The sequence below is a fragment of the Diuraphis noxia genome, unplaced genomic scaffold (assembly GCF_037042655.1).
Source record: "Diuraphis noxia isolate RWA-SAM2 unplaced genomic scaffold, SU_Dnox_SAM2 contig0004, whole genome shotgun sequence".
Taxonomy (NCBI): Eukaryota; Metazoa; Arthropoda; class Insecta; order Hemiptera; family Aphididae; genus Diuraphis; species Diuraphis noxia.
Genome location: NW_028301714.1, coordinates 47575992 through 47592888, shown reverse-complemented (window position 1 = coordinate 47592888; position 16897 = coordinate 47575992). Strand labels below are relative to the sequence as shown.

Sequence of the window (16897 nt, the reverse complement as noted above, 5' to 3'; positions counted from 1 at the left end):
ATGGCCAATAGGAATAGACTTGTCGGCGACTAACGAATTTTTAGATTATATAGATGGGCTATACTTTCAAGGATACTTGAAAACATCCTGGGGCCTGGGGGGGGGGGGGGCTTATTGATTCCATCAGATTTTTTTTGGATAATACGACACAAACTCAAATCAAAACATTTTATAGATTTTACTCTATTCATTTTACTTAATATTTTTTAACGTTTAGCTAGACTATACGAGTTATTTAAAAGTGCTTTATTTTGGAAAATTAAATGATGATAACAAAAAAAAATTCATCTTTCGTTTGAGATATCCTGGTGTAGAAAGGACAGGGGTAAATATATTAGTATTAAGGAGATTAAATGAATAATAATATAGGCAATGTATTATAATTGAAAATATATTTCCTAATTTAGGTATAATAATCTTTTATCACTTATAGGTACCGACTTTTAGTAATGTAGTTAAGTCTTACACTCTTACGCCATATAGGTAGGTATTATTACTTATACATATTGCCCATATTGGAATATTGCTAGTAAGTAATAAGTAGTGTAGGTACCTACTAACCTACTTGGTGTGACATGTGCAAGTGCTTCTTCAGCTATGCAACAGCAACATAGCCTATCTATATATTTACAATCAAAAATTATTAATTTGGCAATTATAAATTACTAATACCGAAAAAATGTATCATTACAGCCTGATAGGTATAATTAAATATTAATTATTAATATCCTTAAAATGGTTCTTATTAGAATAAAACCGAAACAAGAATCTCGAATTTTGGATTACATTTGGTTACAAAATGATTACATAACCTCCTGAAAATGTCAAATCAATCAGACCATTTTGAAAAGCACTTGGTTTTACGCGTAACGTCACGATGATGGTGATCGCCGAACTAGAATCGGTTTTACGGGATTCGAGTTAAGTCAGGGATCTCGAATTTTGGATTACATTTCGTTACAAAATGGTTACATAATGTTGTGAAATTTTGGTGTAAAAATTTTAAACTTGGGGTGCTGGAGTGACGGACCTTTTATCTAACACATCGTGTGAAACAGGAATTTAGACGTGTCTTCATTCCAAATTCCCAAAATACACCTAACCTAACCAATTGATCTTGTGAAGTGATACGAATTCTAAAGAAAATTCGATTTGAATTTGTCGTCTATTCTAGGTACCTACTTGATATAGACTTTATAATAGGTGTTTTTTTTTTTTTTTTTTGTGACTGTCATCACGTTTTGGAGCAGTAAAAATAATTTGATTTTCGACTTCAGTACCTTGTTAGATCAGAAAGTGAATGTAGTTGGTACTTTTGGGGGGTTAAAAGTTGGGATAAACAAACTAAAAATTAAGGAAAAAATGGGAATTTTTATACACAACAAATTTTCGACAAAATCGATTTTGGTTTTTGAAGTAACTTTACAACAAATGTCAAATGACTATATAGGTACATGAAATTTTCACCATATGTTTATATAAGTATATTCTATTCACCATGCAATTTTCAAAAAATGTCGACTTCAGTTGAACTATTTATAGGATTTATATGCATATGCAATTTTCGATAATTATTAGTTATTTTTTAATTAATATTGATAAAAATTTATTTGTTGAGTAGAAAAGCTTGAAAAATTAATACAAGGCTCCTAACATATTGTTACAATAGCAGTTGAAAAATAAAAAAAAATACATAGACACAATTTTTTTACAAGCATTCAAAGTTTGAATTTTGACAACATACGTAAAAATCATGAAAATTCGCAATTTATTTTAAGCTAGAAATTCGTAAAATGTTTTCTTTTTAAATCTAAGATTTGAACATTTTTCATAATCTATAATATATCCTATACAGATAAATCGTCTCCGTTCTGAATCGTTTTTCGTACCTATACAATGATATAATATCATTGGATTCAAATTTAATTCAATCCATTAGTCATTATACAGTAACCCACTTGAACCTATACTGTACAGCAGAGTGACATCCTCGACTTACCCGCTTTTTGCTTTTTAAATTATTATTTTAAATTTTTAATTTGGAGGTCCATGATGACTTAGAACCATCTTATCTTTACGCCACTGAGCACAGTCCTTTCACCCAAAGTTTATAATCTGCTTGTGAGACTGTAACATACTTAGGTATATAGTCATATAGATATTTTATTATAATAATTGTAATAATTTCAACTATGTTGTTATGGTTTAACTGTTTAAGATTTAGTTGAATCCGTCGAGCGCTGAAGGCTGAACTACTTCCGGTTTATTTATAGGTTAGGTACCTACCTAGCTATCTATAATATTATGAATATATCTATATAGTATACTTCTCCCTATTTTTTTAATCAAATATTTATGGTAATATGGTCTAGTGATTTTGTTCATTAACCATGTTTTCAGTATGTAGGTACCTGTGCATAATATCACTACCTATATATCAAAATATATTATGTTCGCTTTCAGTTACCTATGTTCATTCGTTGAGCTTATAAGTATATTTATAAAATATGCACACTCATCACACGAAGTATACCTATTGTATATAATATATATTGTGTCACATTCTATTACACATTTCCGCATGCCATTATTCTGGGTTTGGATTAAATTAAATATATTCCATGTATACTATGTAGGTATATAGGCACCCGCACCATATAGCTTCAACGTACCTATCCGTTACCAATACACTAGGTATAGGCATATAGCCCACGGTAGGTACCTATAGGTATAACAGCCAATTCGGTATAGGTACAACTAGCATTTGTGTATTTTATAATAAAAACAGGAACCGGAAATAGGTTTACGGTTACGGTTAACAGTTTTTAATACTATATGTCCTTTCTGATTTAGAGTTAGGCATGTGTATGCTGCAATATAATTATTTATATAGTTCAATACCTACAACCAGCTACTACAAACAGCACACAATTGCAGTATTCCAAATGTAGTCAACAAATGAACGCTAACATTTTTCTATTATTAAAACATGGTGGAGTGTTAAAAATGGATAAGTATATTACTAGTTAGCTTAAAAACGTAATAATAATACAAAATTCGATTTAAAATAAGTTGAAGTACCTTTGCTATCTATATTAATTTGGCTTCATTATTTTTTAAAAGCGAAATTTAAATTTAAAGTAAGTAACTTATTAATTGTACCTACCGTATATAATTTAAGCTATATAGCCACATTAATAAGATGAGTAAAATATGTAGCAATAAATGTCTCAAGCACCAACATTTTGTGATCAAAAATTTCTTTACTTGTGAATCATTAAAACTTTTAAAATTAAAATTATTTTAATAACGACATATTATGTTCAAAATGGAAATACCTAACCAATGTGATAATAACCAGTGATCGAAAATTATTAATATACCTATTTTACTACCTAATAATAGTTTCTTTTTCCAAATTTGTTGTGATTCAATAGACATAGGTATAAGTAATTTAAAAAAATACTCTTAACTTAAACTATAACTTAATTTAAACTACACTATAAAACTCAAAATATGCACTTATTATTATAGAATCTAGAATGTAGGTATGTAAAATATCGTGTAAGTTACTTATTTAAACTTGAATACTTGATAAAATAATACCTAACATTTTAATATTCAATAAATTTAAAATAGGTACTTACCTTATTTAACTAAACCTATTAAAATTATTTGTAAGTAGGTACCTATAGTTATGTTTGGTCAAGCAAGTATAATATAAGACCTCATCTTAGGGGGGGAGCGATTTTTTTACGAATAGTCTGAATTCTCCATAATATATTTTTATTATAAATGCCGGTATGGCGGTATGCTTTTATAAAAAAAAAACGATTCTAGTTTTTAATTTTATTTTTGCGGGGAATTTGTCTTGCTGTTATAAAAATAGACTGTTATACCTACAGACTTGAGGTAGGGCGATCGCCCTAATGTGCCTACTGCCTATGAATGATATTGAAAAAATTTAATATTAATTTGCTTAGGTATAGTTTATTACATTTATTTTTATTTTGTTCATTGATATGATCTACGACTTACCTGATTATGTGAAAAAAACAAAAACAACGTACATATATGATGAATTAAAATTTATAATCAGGATTCGAGTAGCATGCACTCATCAATTTTACTTTTTTTTTTTTGGGGGGGGGGAGCTTGCGACCCTGTGCGTGTACATGTTATGGATGTGTCATGTACACTGTATAATAGTGTATATTTACATTTTTAAAATAATATATTTTTAATCCAATTTACCTAATATTATGTATCTACCAATCTACATATTGCAATACTACGTTAACCTATCTGCTAGGTACCTATCTACTGATTAAGTAGAAAGACTTAAGATAACACATAAAATATTTGTCTACTCCATTATATATATAGGTACACAAATATGAATGTATAGGTACAAGCAACAGAATAATTACCTATTTTACAAAGCTTCAGTATTTTATGTACCTATACTTAAATAAAAGTAATCTTACTTTTAAAAATTAACGCGAATATAATACTCAACAAACATCAAATATAATATACACAAATACCAACCACGCACAAACAATTAAGGCGCATATCACATACCTAAGTATTTATAATCTAGCATTAAATGCCTTTAAGTTAATTCAAAAATCAAAAATGTACAGTACATTACCTACCGTCTACCACTAAAAGTCTAAAAATTAAACATGGAAGGTATACCTAGGTACCAAAATCTTTCAAGAAAACTAAGTTCCCTTTATTATGTTTTTTTAAACTTATGTAGTATGTATAGGTACCTAATTCGACAAATTAAGATCGATGGTGCAATCAGAATTTGTCGTTCAGGCTCATCTTTGAAATTATAGCCATATGAATTTCATCGATATGTGTACCATTTATTATTCTTATGATCATGGCGTAAAAATATACTCATAATTTTATTTAAGGGGCATAGGCGTAAATTGGGGGGGGGGGGGGCTTAGCCCTCCTAAAAATAGTATAGCCTTGTTATAAATTTCTAATGTTATAAATTATAATCTTAGCGTTAGCCCCCCCTTCTAGCAAGCCAAATTTACGCCTATGTTAAGGGGGCTGGAGCAACCTTCATATCCCATGCATTTATACCAATAAGCAAACGTAAAATAAACATACTTCAAGTTCCTCGATTTTAATTTTGAAAACTACATCTGATTTGTGCTTATTTATTCTAGGTTTGCTCAGAAGTGAATTTTTGTTTTTTAATATATTTTATCAAGGAGTGTATGAGTTACTGATGTAGAAGAAATTTGTAAATTTGTAATGGTACTATAATAGTAGCATTCCACTAAATAATTTTATCTATTAGTATTCAGCGGAATATCTGAATATATTATAGGTACCTACCTAGTAGTAGTTAGGTATATATTATCACCTACTGCCATTAATATTTAACATCTTGAAATATAAACTATAGAAAATAGGTTTTTTCTTGATAGCATTATTGTAAAATTGTATAATATCTATTCAATAAATTTTTATACAATGTAGAAAATTAGAGTAGCAATTTTAAGAGTAGGTACTTATATTAAAGTTAAAATTCCTTTAATAATGAGTATCAATATATTTAAAAAATGTAAATACATGGTACTCTGATACTCAACATTAAAATCCTCCTTTCATAATTGCATACATTTTTGCAGATGATTATATATAGGTAGACCATGTGGAATTCTGAAGGAAAAACATTGAATGAAAATAATAGTGCACATTGTAAAGCAATATTCAAACAAACTTTTAAATTTACCAAAGATATACCAGAACAAAGAATTTCACCAGAAGGATTTTTAATAAGAGACTGTGGTTGTGTTATGAGATTTTTACCTAATTTAGATAATAAATTAAGTAAATATTATGCACACTAAAAATATATCTAATGCTTACTTAAATAAAAATGTTTTATTTGTACATTAGATAAGAATAAGTTACAGCGCACAACTATTAACAAGAATCAAAATCAAAAAAGCAGCAGTTATACACACCATCGTAATAATTTAAATCACACAAAAGTTATTTCAACAGAAATGTACAAATATATTTTGTATTTATATTTTATTAATCATTATTAATATATAATCTAATGATATTTTATTTCGTTATGAAATATGGAGCAATATATATTTTTATTTTATTTGTAACAAAAATTATACGTAAATTTCCGTTAATATTCTTTCAAAAATTATTGAAGGTACCATTTAATTCACCTAATACATTTACATTATTTTGAGGCTATTTTAAAAACTTATATTCAGTTGATAAATTTTTAATAATTATAATTTTGATAATATTTCAAAACAAACATTTTTATATGCCCATATGGCCATATCTTATATACATCTTATCTAAAAAAATTATTTTTTAACAATTTCTTTCACATCAACAATTATATGTTGTAAACAAAAAAATTAATAATATTTTATTGTTGGTTTTTCAAATTCAAATGTAAAAATAAACAAATATTTATAACCTATCAAACAGGCCTTTCATATAGTTGTTAAATAATAGTAATTAATTTTAGGTATCAATCAACATTTTGGATGGAACCAAGAATAGTTCCAGTTAAGTATACATCGGAACTAAATTTCAACTTAGAATCTCCCATAAGAAAATTTACAGAAACAATTGATTTACAGGTAATACAAATTATTATTTTGTTACTTGACATATTATATTAGCTTAAGATAGTATTATGTGAATTATTTTAATTTTATATTATTATTATTTTTTGTTTATTAAGATAAAATATTTACTAAGTGTACATGGTAAATATAATAATTAATAATTGAAATGCTTATAAAAAGGTTACACGGATAGTAAATTTAGAATGAATTTTATTACCTACAGTGAAAGAGTTGTTCCCATTGACAATAAAATTCAAATTTTTATTTTTTATGAGTTATTTAAATTTTAAATTAATTTATATTATTTTACAAGTACTAAATGTGTGTATATATTTTTATTTTAGATGAAATTAGTTGCTTGCCCGTATATTCAACAAATTGGAACTACAAAACGTTTTAAAACATCAATTGAGACAAAAATCCAATCAGAGTTTACACTACCATTAGATACTACTAGTTAACTTCATAATTACCAATAGTAAACAATAAACAGTAGAACTAGTTATGAGTAATCTATAAGGGATATATTAAACATTAATTTAATCAATAATAAATCGAAACAATTAAGCATTAACACAATAAAATAATAAATATATTATTAAAAATAAGTAAACAGGTAGTATTATTAACAAAATTTGTATTAAAAATTAAATAAAACAAAAATAATAATTATATTTATTGTGTATTCATTTTTGAGTCGGTAATTTCTTTTCCTCCAGTTTCACATGGTATACTAGGTATTTGCCATCCTTGTATCGATATTTCCTAGAAAAATTGTTTTAAAATAATATTATAAGTAATCAATGAAATTAATGAAAGATTTAATGTAGTTGACAGAATACATTTAATTTCAAATATATAGCTTAGACAGAAAACAAAATATGATGTGCTATTTAAAAATTTAAGTAGTCATAAAGCTGCAATTAAATCATGCATTGGTTTATACAATTTTAACTATAAAAATAAATAACCATATGATTTTGATTTAAGACTATTTCACATTGCTTTTGTATTTTTAACAATTAATTATCATGTAGGTAATGAATCTTCAACTATTTTCATTATTGTGTTGTTAATTTATTACTACTGGTTATTAACTTAAAATCACAAATTCACACCTGTATTTCATCTAACTGTGGCTGTACATTTATTGTAGGTTCTAAACTACTCCCGGAAATTTCATTATTTTCTTGTGGTGTATTAAAACAAGTATCTAATGAATGCAATGATACTGTTTCGGCAGAATGGATGTCCCAAGAATCAACATCTGTACAAGAAGAACTTGTACGAGTTCTTTCAGCAGGTTGAATAACCTATACAATATTATTCTACATGCATTTCCATTCGTTTATACTGATTATGAGTAGTTATAATAATTACCATTAACATGAGAAAACTAACCTGTGGTGTCATAGTCCATGAGGGTAAACTGGAACATAAAGGATCATAATCATCAATACTAACAGTCACTTTGTTACTAGTTTCATCACAATCATCAATAATAGTATAAACTTCTTTTAATACTGCAAATTGATCCATAAAATTATCCTATGGAAATTAATAAAAAAATATGTTGAAACACAATTATTTGAAGTATCTTATTTGTGGGATTATAATTTAGAAATACATATTTTTTAAATAACTTATTATATAGTTTTAAATATGTATCAAACAGGCACATTTTAAGTGTATTAAATTCATCAATATGTAAATATCATAAATAGTACCTTAAAATCAGACATTTCATTCTTAAGCTTTAATGCATCATCAACAATCATTATATTTCTTCTTTTTAAATCTGCCAATAGTGCTAACTGTTCAAACATTTGATGCATCCCCTAAATTGATTCATATTATAGAAGTTTAAAATGTAAGAATTAATTATAATTCACATCAGTGGCAGCCCATGTGTATTTTAGTGAAATAGCGTACATTCAAAAATATAATTGCTCAAAGATCATATGAATAATATGTAAAATATTAGACAATTAGTTATTGTTTGTTTAATATGTTAATATTTATCTATTATTGTATTCAACATATATTATAATATTGTTCAGTAAAACTTATTATTTTAATTTTTAAATAACAATACAATTATGACAAAAACAGAACAAACTTTGAATTTTATTACTAGAGTAATGTATACAATTGACATTTTAAATAAAAATGTTTAAAATAGGTAAATTACAAATTAAATGATAATATAATCACTATTTAAGTATGGTAGAAGACACAAAGACTTTATTTTATCAGAATATAGAAAACAAATTCGGTTAAAAAGTAACATGTAAAAACTTTGAAATATAAAATTCATAAAATCTCAAGGAATCAGTTTAATAATAATTTGATGTTTGCAATTGAATTATTATTTTTTCTTATTGAAATTGGTTAGACATTGCACATACACATGGATCACCAATGAATCACATAATATTAAATGTCTTTATTTACTTCACATATAATTAATGCTGAATCCCAAGTATCAGATACTAATGTTCCATTCATGTACTGCTCAAATTCTTCAATATTCATACTAAGAAGTTCTGCATTAATATTTTCAATAAATGATACAGCACAACACTGAAAAAAATAGTCAAAAAACTTTCAGTGAATAAGACAATATACAACGCTATATAATTAGAATAATTGATTAATTTTGGATTGCATGACAAAATTGAATAGTTCAATGAAATTTCATGGACCAACCATTGGCTACTAAATCATGTTTAAAGGATCATTAATTCAGTATTGATTCATTAAGAGAATGTCAGTGAACTTTATGTTTTCTCTCTCTGGCCCATGCTCAACATAGACAAAATGCATTTACGCAGATTTATTTTTCTTTGTTTTTAAGTAATCTTAAGGTAAAATTCATTACAAAAAAAATAGAGAACAATATTTTTGAGGGTATGACATATCGATTGGTCTAAATGGTCTCAAAACAATTTAAACACCATTTAAATTTACAATATTTTTTTGTTTTAAAAGTTGAATACAAAATCATAATATCAATATGTTATTCGCTCAAAAAGATTTTTATTCATTTTTCTTTTAATGGGTAATTTTACTCTAAGATAACTTTAAAATACAAAAAAAAAATGATTTGCGTGAATGCGTTTTGTCTATGTTGCGTATCGGCCAGAGAAAGAAAACAAATAGTGCACTGACATCCTCTTAAATGTTAAGTGATTGTTCATACAACCCAGCATATTAAGAATACTTAATAATATCTTTAATACAAGTGGTGAATTTTAACAAAAATACGCTATTCTAAAATGTAAAATATTAATATTTAAGTACCAAATTGGTAAAATAATATCCAGCTTCTCCAGACATCAGCCTCGAAGCATTACAAAATCTAGTCACATAATGCAAATTAGACTTAAGTCTAACTGGATTTGCTTTAAGAACAACAAATATGAGAACAGGCAAGAAATCATCAGCAGATGCAGGTCCTTTCATTCCATTGTTTCCACCTTGCAAAACTCCAAATATATGCCGACAGCATCTAACAACACATGCCAATTTGTCTTGTGGTGCTGTAGCTGAATCCATATCTAATAATTCTAGAATAGCTTTATACACCAATTCAATAATCTGAGCATTAGTTTTGTCAATATCACAGTCTAGATGTTTAGCATTCACCCAATTTAATTGACGAATCCTAAAATAGAATTATTTAAACTTTGATTATATTATATATTTTTATTATACTTATTTTCAAATAATAATAAAAAAGTTTTTAAGTTTTTAATTTTTATTGTTTATTTATTATTTTACAAACATTTGAGAATTAATATGGGTATTAATTATTTTAGTAACTAAAGAACATTTTATGATTAAAAATGTTTCAAAATAGTTATCAATCCTTAAAAGCACAAAGAAACAGAAAGTGGGTTGACCGTACTGTCTCTGTAAAATAATACAAACTGATTGCTGCCTTTAGAGGTCAGTGTACCTGTCAGCTATGTCAGCTTACTCTCTGTTTGACTGCTTCTAATGAGGACACTACACCGTTTACACCACATGTGTAGTGTTCGTCTTACATATGTATATACAACATAATAAAAAATTGTTTGCACAGGATAGAACCACTTAGGCTCTAGTGACAGTTAAGACTCTAAATTGCTATACAATATAGTTGAAAACATTATCTGTGAAATAATATTTTTATTATTTGATACCACTTGTATGAAAAAAGTTCTTACTGTTTCACAACCCATCCAATAAATTATTATGTAGTTTTATAATTAAAAAAAATTAAAACTGTTTTGTTTTTGTCTTTTCAGAGTAAAACGGATTTTGCTGTTTTACATATGTAAGATACAACACACGAAGGTGTAGAATCTTCTTAATGAGATAAGACTATAAGACCCATATATTACAAAAATTAAATAAGAATTAAAAGCATTTAAATAAATTATCTTAGGTTTAATCATATCTACCACACATAATTCTAAACACAATAATATATATTTTTTTGTTACTAAATTATATTTAATTAGTTAATAAAATACCGTTTCTGTATAGCTAAATCTTCCTCTTCGTCAGCCAAAGTCATACAAAATAAAAACTTATATAGTTTTATCATAGAGTATTTTTCTGTATAATCCAAAATTTGTTCTTTTTTTTCTTGACTCAATTCTGAAATACATTTGCATAAAAAAATTGATCACGGTTATTAAAAATTAAAATTAAATATTTTAAATGGAATATAATATATATTAGAATATAATCTCAGGTTAATCAATTATGTGGAATTACTAATTAGAGATATTTGCTTCATGTTTATGGTTGATAAAAAGTAATTACATACTTAATAAAAGCATCATCAAGTGAAAGACAATTGATCATAAATCACTTATGAAATGTATAGGTAATCTATATTATGTAATATTATAGTCATTTTCAACCGTTCAATATGAAAGTAAGGATAAGCAATCTAGTTTATATTTATTGAATAATGAACACCCGGTATAGCAAAATACCGATTTTTAAAATTTTATTGGCTCTTAAAAGTTAACGACCTATACTCTAATAAAATATAATATTTATTGTCAATTAGTATTCATATTTTATTGTTCAGAGTAAAGGTATTAAAATATTTTTAGTCATATATTATTAAGTTAGCTACATTTTATGTGGCCCACTGAGTAAATTTAGTAGCATTACAGGCTAATTTAAGCCTACCTAAACATTGAGCTTACTTAAAAATATAATACATTAAAACAACTATAGTATACAATACCATCATAAGAATAGTTATTATTCAGCATATCCAGAATATTTTGATAAAAATGTTGAGTGAGTTCAGACTGAATATCAACAGGGCTTTGTAAATGTGACATCATCATCATTTGACAAAAATTGTGGATTTGTTTTTTTAAATCGGAACGCAAAGATTTTGTTTCAGACAAAATAGGCATATATTCTACATCTAATTGATCCAACTTCTTCGCAATAATTGGATCATAATCTTTTTTAGATTTTTCAGATATATCGTCTAAAAATAAAATATAATTTATTACATTAAACTTGTAGTATTTATATTTAGGTATACACATAACAAATTTAATAATTTAATGCATAGTCAATTATTGAATTATCAATACCATTAATAGGTTTTAGATTCTGAGTGGAGTGATAAATGTATTGATTTTACATATGTGTCAGTGACTTACTCTTTAAGTATGAGGTAAACTCACTACCTATTGTACAGCAGAACAACCACTCACTTTCCTGCTTTTTCAACAAGAATTGATCAAGAATGTATGAATATTTTGTAAATTAGTTTTTTTCTAATTCTCGCATTGTTGAAAATAACCTTTCTGCACTCTGTGGTAGCTGTTCTAATGAGTTAAGTTGCCATGATTTTTAACAGTTTTTTGACATTTGGATAGTCATCTGTATTACAATTATTAAGAAACTTTGATAAATTAGATGGAATTTTAGACAAATTTTGTAGAGAAGTCTATCATAATTTAAGTTCTACAATAACTATTAAAGAAGAAAAAGATGGTAATAATTGTGAATATTATTTACTAAATCTGTTGTCATTTTCAAAAGTATCTGAATTATCTTTCTCTTTAATCGGAAACAAACAATTTAGGCTTTTCAACAAAGATTTATGTTTTAATAAATGATCACTTATCATTATTATAAAATTATCTAAATATGGAATAAATATTGTCACTCTGTAATATTCTTCAAGCGTGGTAACAGGTGTATTATCTAGATGTACTTTTTTACCAACACGACAAGGCAAAGAAATATTGATATTGGAATTCTTACAAAATAGTTCTGCTCTTTCAAATATTAATTAAAAATATTTTTCAACATTTTTTCTCATTTCTTTTAAAACATTTATAGAATTATCAGCCATATTAATAACATGAGATAAATCAAATCCAGGTAGTTGTAAAAGTTTATTTAGTTGTAAACTAACAGCAAATACTATTGATATTATGTGTACAGTAATCTGGAATTCAAAGTTATTATTCACAAAATGCATATTCCAACTGCTTATTTTTTCTATAGCATCAATTACACCATCTTGTAACTTTAGATAAATTAATACCGAGTCATGGCGCTGCACCCAACTAGGAAATAAACTAGGAACATAAATATTGGATATTAAAATATTTTCTATCCAATCACTTAGGTATACTAAAAATTAAATTAAAAAATATCTTATCATAATGGAATGTTTAGACGTCTTAAAATGATGTTAAATTAAAATAAAACAAATAAAATGGGACACAAATGTCAAATATAAAAGAATAAACAGTATTAAATGAAGTAAAACAGTGAGACATGAACGGCAACGACTAACTATTAGTTTTACACAATAATGAGCTTGTGTGAAATGATCGGCGAGCTGCAAATGCATTCGATATACCTAAAATAAACTTTGAATACTGACAATGATATTGCTTTTATCGCTGTTATCGGACCAGACAACAGATTCAGCGAACCGATTTAGAATCTACCATTGTAGGAAACCCAAACACAGAATATATATTCTGTGAGTTGTGACACAAATAATATGTTCCCAAGCAAAAATGATCAAAGTAGTAAATATAATCATAATATTATGACTTGCGTGTGTATAATGTGCAGCGTGTGTAGAATACGTTTATAGTGTTTATACAAACTACTAATATAATTTCCAAGTCAAAATTCTAAAATATAAAAATGTTAAAGAAATAATTGTGTTTCATGTAAAAGTTAATTTCCCATCTCAGATTCATGGGGGGGGGGGGTGTTCTGACCCCACTCCCAATGGCATAATTAAGGGGAGATGAGGAGGATAGATCTCCTCAAAGCCTTTATAATATATATATATATATACATATATAATATTTATTTATTACTTTGTGGTGGGATTATGAGCTGATATAAAAAAAAATTTTTTTAATAATTTTATGTATACAGGGTGATTCTTTTACCAAACAACACTTAAATGGTGTTAGTGTGTAAATACCACCTAACATACACCTATAACACATAAACACCACCCAAAACCACCCAACTTTGGGAGGCTATATCTTGTTAACGGATTAACAAAAAATGAAAATTTAAACATGAAAATTCATTGAAAAAATAGCCATTTTAGTTTATGAAATTTTAATTATAGGTTGTCATTTGAAAATCAAAAGTTGATAATGGTTAACCTGATAAATATAAGGGTGAAAATATTTAAAAAATATATAGTTCTAGAACAAGATGGTTCTAAAATTTTGAAAAAAGTCAATAGTTTTTGAAATAATTAGTGTTGTTTGATAAAAGAATCACCCTGTACAGTGTTCTGTGAGGATTTACCCATTGCGATATCTCCCAAGAGAATTGTGATATTTAAATTCTGGTTTTGTAATAAAACTCACAGGTATAAGAACTACAATTGTTTCATATTTTAATTTATTTCAATGTTTTGGTAAAAAAGTTAAAAATATATTTTTATATTTAATTATTTCCAAAAAAAATAAAGATATCCATTTTGTGGAGTTTATTTTTCTGAAAATATTGACGTTTCAAAATTTTATTTTCATTAATTTCCTAATTTTTATTATTTTTTTTAGTTTCAAGAAAAATTGCTGATTATTTAACACCAAAATGTTATCAAACATGTGACCCACCACGCCGCGCGCATTCCCATACAGTCAGCCGAATACTTTCCGTGTTCCTAATAGTTATAAATTTATAATCATATTTTATTTCTTCAAAACTAGAAAAAATATAAAAAATCAGGAAATTAATGGAAATAAAATTTTGAAACGTCAATATTTTCAGAAGAATAAACTCTAAAAAATGGATATCTTTAAGTTTTTGGGGAATAGTTTGATAAAAAAATATATTTTTTAAATTTTTTACGAAAACGTTTAAATAAATTTAAAAATGAAATAATTGTAGTTATCCCTGTGAATCTTATTATAAAACCAGAATTTTGATATCTCTATTATTTCGTGAGATATCGCAATGGGTAAATCCTCGCGGGACATGTATATGATACATTAGCTTTAGGATTTTAATGAAGTAGTATCCCAGAAAATAATTCACCGCTGTACTTAGAAAATAAATTTTGTGTGTAGAAAAATGTCCGCCCCTCTAATGGACAAATTCCTAATTACACCACTGTAAAATTATACTCTACTTAATTTATTAGTTTGATTTTTCTATAAATAATCATCATATGGAATGGCTTTGCGTAAACAAAGTAGTTAATAAATCATTTAATAAGTAAAAAATATGATATGACTGAAACTAGACCATATTTAAATTACTTTGTAAATACTAGAAGCCTATGTATTTAAATATATACTTAAAATAATATTGAATTGAAGATTTAAAACTTAAAATTGGTGAATTTTCAATAAAATAAAACCAAGAAATGCAATATAGTTGGTCTGTATATGCGTAAAAAAATCTGTTTTAACAAACCTTTGGATTTAATAGTATTAAACATTTTCAAATATGACAATTTGGACTTTTTTTCAGTAGAACCAACTTTTTTAAAATCTTGTTTTTCATTAGTCTTGTTAATTGGTACCTTTCTGAAACATATATTAAGGAAGGAGTTAAAATTAGTTGGTTAAGTTGTTTATGTTAAAACACTGGTCAATGTTAAGGCTCCTGTTATCACTCATGATTGTCTATTAGCCTCAATATAAATAAATTCTTACGACCCCATAACATAATCAATTACTATATGAGATGTTGATAGAATTATAATAGTTAGAAATGTATTTAGAGTAAATAGTTGGATTATAAAATCAAATACAAATGAAAAAAAAAAACATTTACCAAAATTTAACAATTTTAAAATCAATGATATTTTAGATAGAATATATCTCAAATGAACTAAATATTAATTTCTGTGCTATGAAAAACTGATAAAATATAATTGTAAAATTTTTTTAAAATTAATTACATACTTAGGTGAAGCATTCATTCGCCGATGTCTTTGTATGTCTTTATAACATTTTGAACAAAATCCATCCCATTGAGGATTACCATAATAATCACATCCATTTGCTTTTTTACATTTCAATTCAGCTTCTCCAATGCGAAAATTACCTTTTTTAAATGACATCATTTTGATGATAAATAAACCTACAAAATGTTATTGATTTAAAACAACAAATAAAAAATATAAGGCTATAAAGTACATATAATATTAATTGATATTAGTCACAAGACAAAAAACTGTTTTTATTTAAATTATCTTTATATCAATATAATTAGTTTATAATATAATATATAAATTATAAAAACAATAAGAATAGTAATATTAATAGTGAATAAATACAATTATACAAACCGTCTGTTCAAATGAAGTCCTAGTTGAATGAAAATAAATTTATTTAGTTTTAATGAAAATTAAAAAGAATTAGGGTAGCATTTATTAAAAATAAAAACTATTAATTATCAATATAGTTACAGCATGGTACAGTAACTAGAACATAGTAGTTATTACTTAGCACAATTTAAAATAGTAGTAAATGTGATAGGTACCTAGTTAGAAGTTTCTAGATATAGGTATTAGTTAATACTCTGAAAAACTAATACTATAATTATAGGTATCATGATGATGACCAAAATTAACTGTTTTAAGCATTAAATATTAAGATTAACTATAAAAATAAAATATAATATTGTAAGTTTTTTAACAACTAACATTTAACAAGTATGAAGACGAGTGTTATCAAGTTATCACTTTATCCTTTATCTTCTCTACATCATTGTAACACAGAACAGTA

General features: G+C 26.1%; 2 protein-coding genes across 9 annotated transcripts; one reads left to right on the top strand and one right to left on the bottom strand.

The window, feature by feature from the left end:
* Positions 1-150: 150 nt before the first annotated feature.
* LOC107164854 (uncharacterized) lies at positions 151-7310 on the top strand. 3 transcript variants are annotated; one of them, XM_089225846.1, is made up of 5 exons: positions 151-325; positions 5661-5862; positions 5932-6043; positions 6536-6650; positions 6983-7310. In XM_089225846.1, exons 2-5 carry the CDS (start codon positions 5682-5684, stop codon positions 7097-7099), a joined length of 525 nt encoding a protein of 174 aa, XP_089081972.1. In that variant the 5' UTR covers positions 151-325; positions 5661-5681; the 3' UTR covers positions 7100-7310. The 3 variants fall into 3 exon arrangements, with proteins under 3 accessions (XP_089081972.1, XP_015368315.2, XP_089081973.1); XM_015512829.2 differs by lacking the exon at positions 151-325 and adding an exon at positions 2889-3140; XM_089225847.1 differs by lacking the exon at positions 151-325 and adding an exon at positions 2893-3039 and having other exon boundaries at positions 5675-5862.
* On the bottom strand, positions 7202-16831 carry Rabex-5 (Rabaptin-5-associated exchange factor for Rab5). 6 transcript variants are annotated; one of them, XM_015512817.2, is made up of 12 exons: positions 16653-16825; positions 16459-16477; positions 16073-16250; positions 15579-15691; positions 11890-12144; positions 11159-11285; positions 9942-10305; positions 9093-9221; positions 8366-8476; positions 8040-8186; positions 7757-7951; positions 7202-7403 (listed from the first exon to the last, which is right to left on the bottom strand). In XM_015512817.2, the coding sequence occupies exons 3-12, from the start codon at positions 16231-16233 to the stop codon at positions 7314-7316; spliced, it is 1692 nt and encodes a 563-aa protein (XP_015368303.2). In that variant the 5' UTR covers positions 16234-16250; positions 16459-16477; positions 16653-16825; the 3' UTR covers positions 7202-7313. The 6 variants fall into 6 exon arrangements, with proteins under 6 accessions (XP_015368303.2, XP_089081969.1, XP_015368304.2 ...); XM_089225843.1 differs by having other exon boundaries at positions 16459-16825; XM_015512818.2 differs by lacking the exon at positions 16459-16477.
* Positions 16832-16897: the final 66 nt, after the last annotated feature.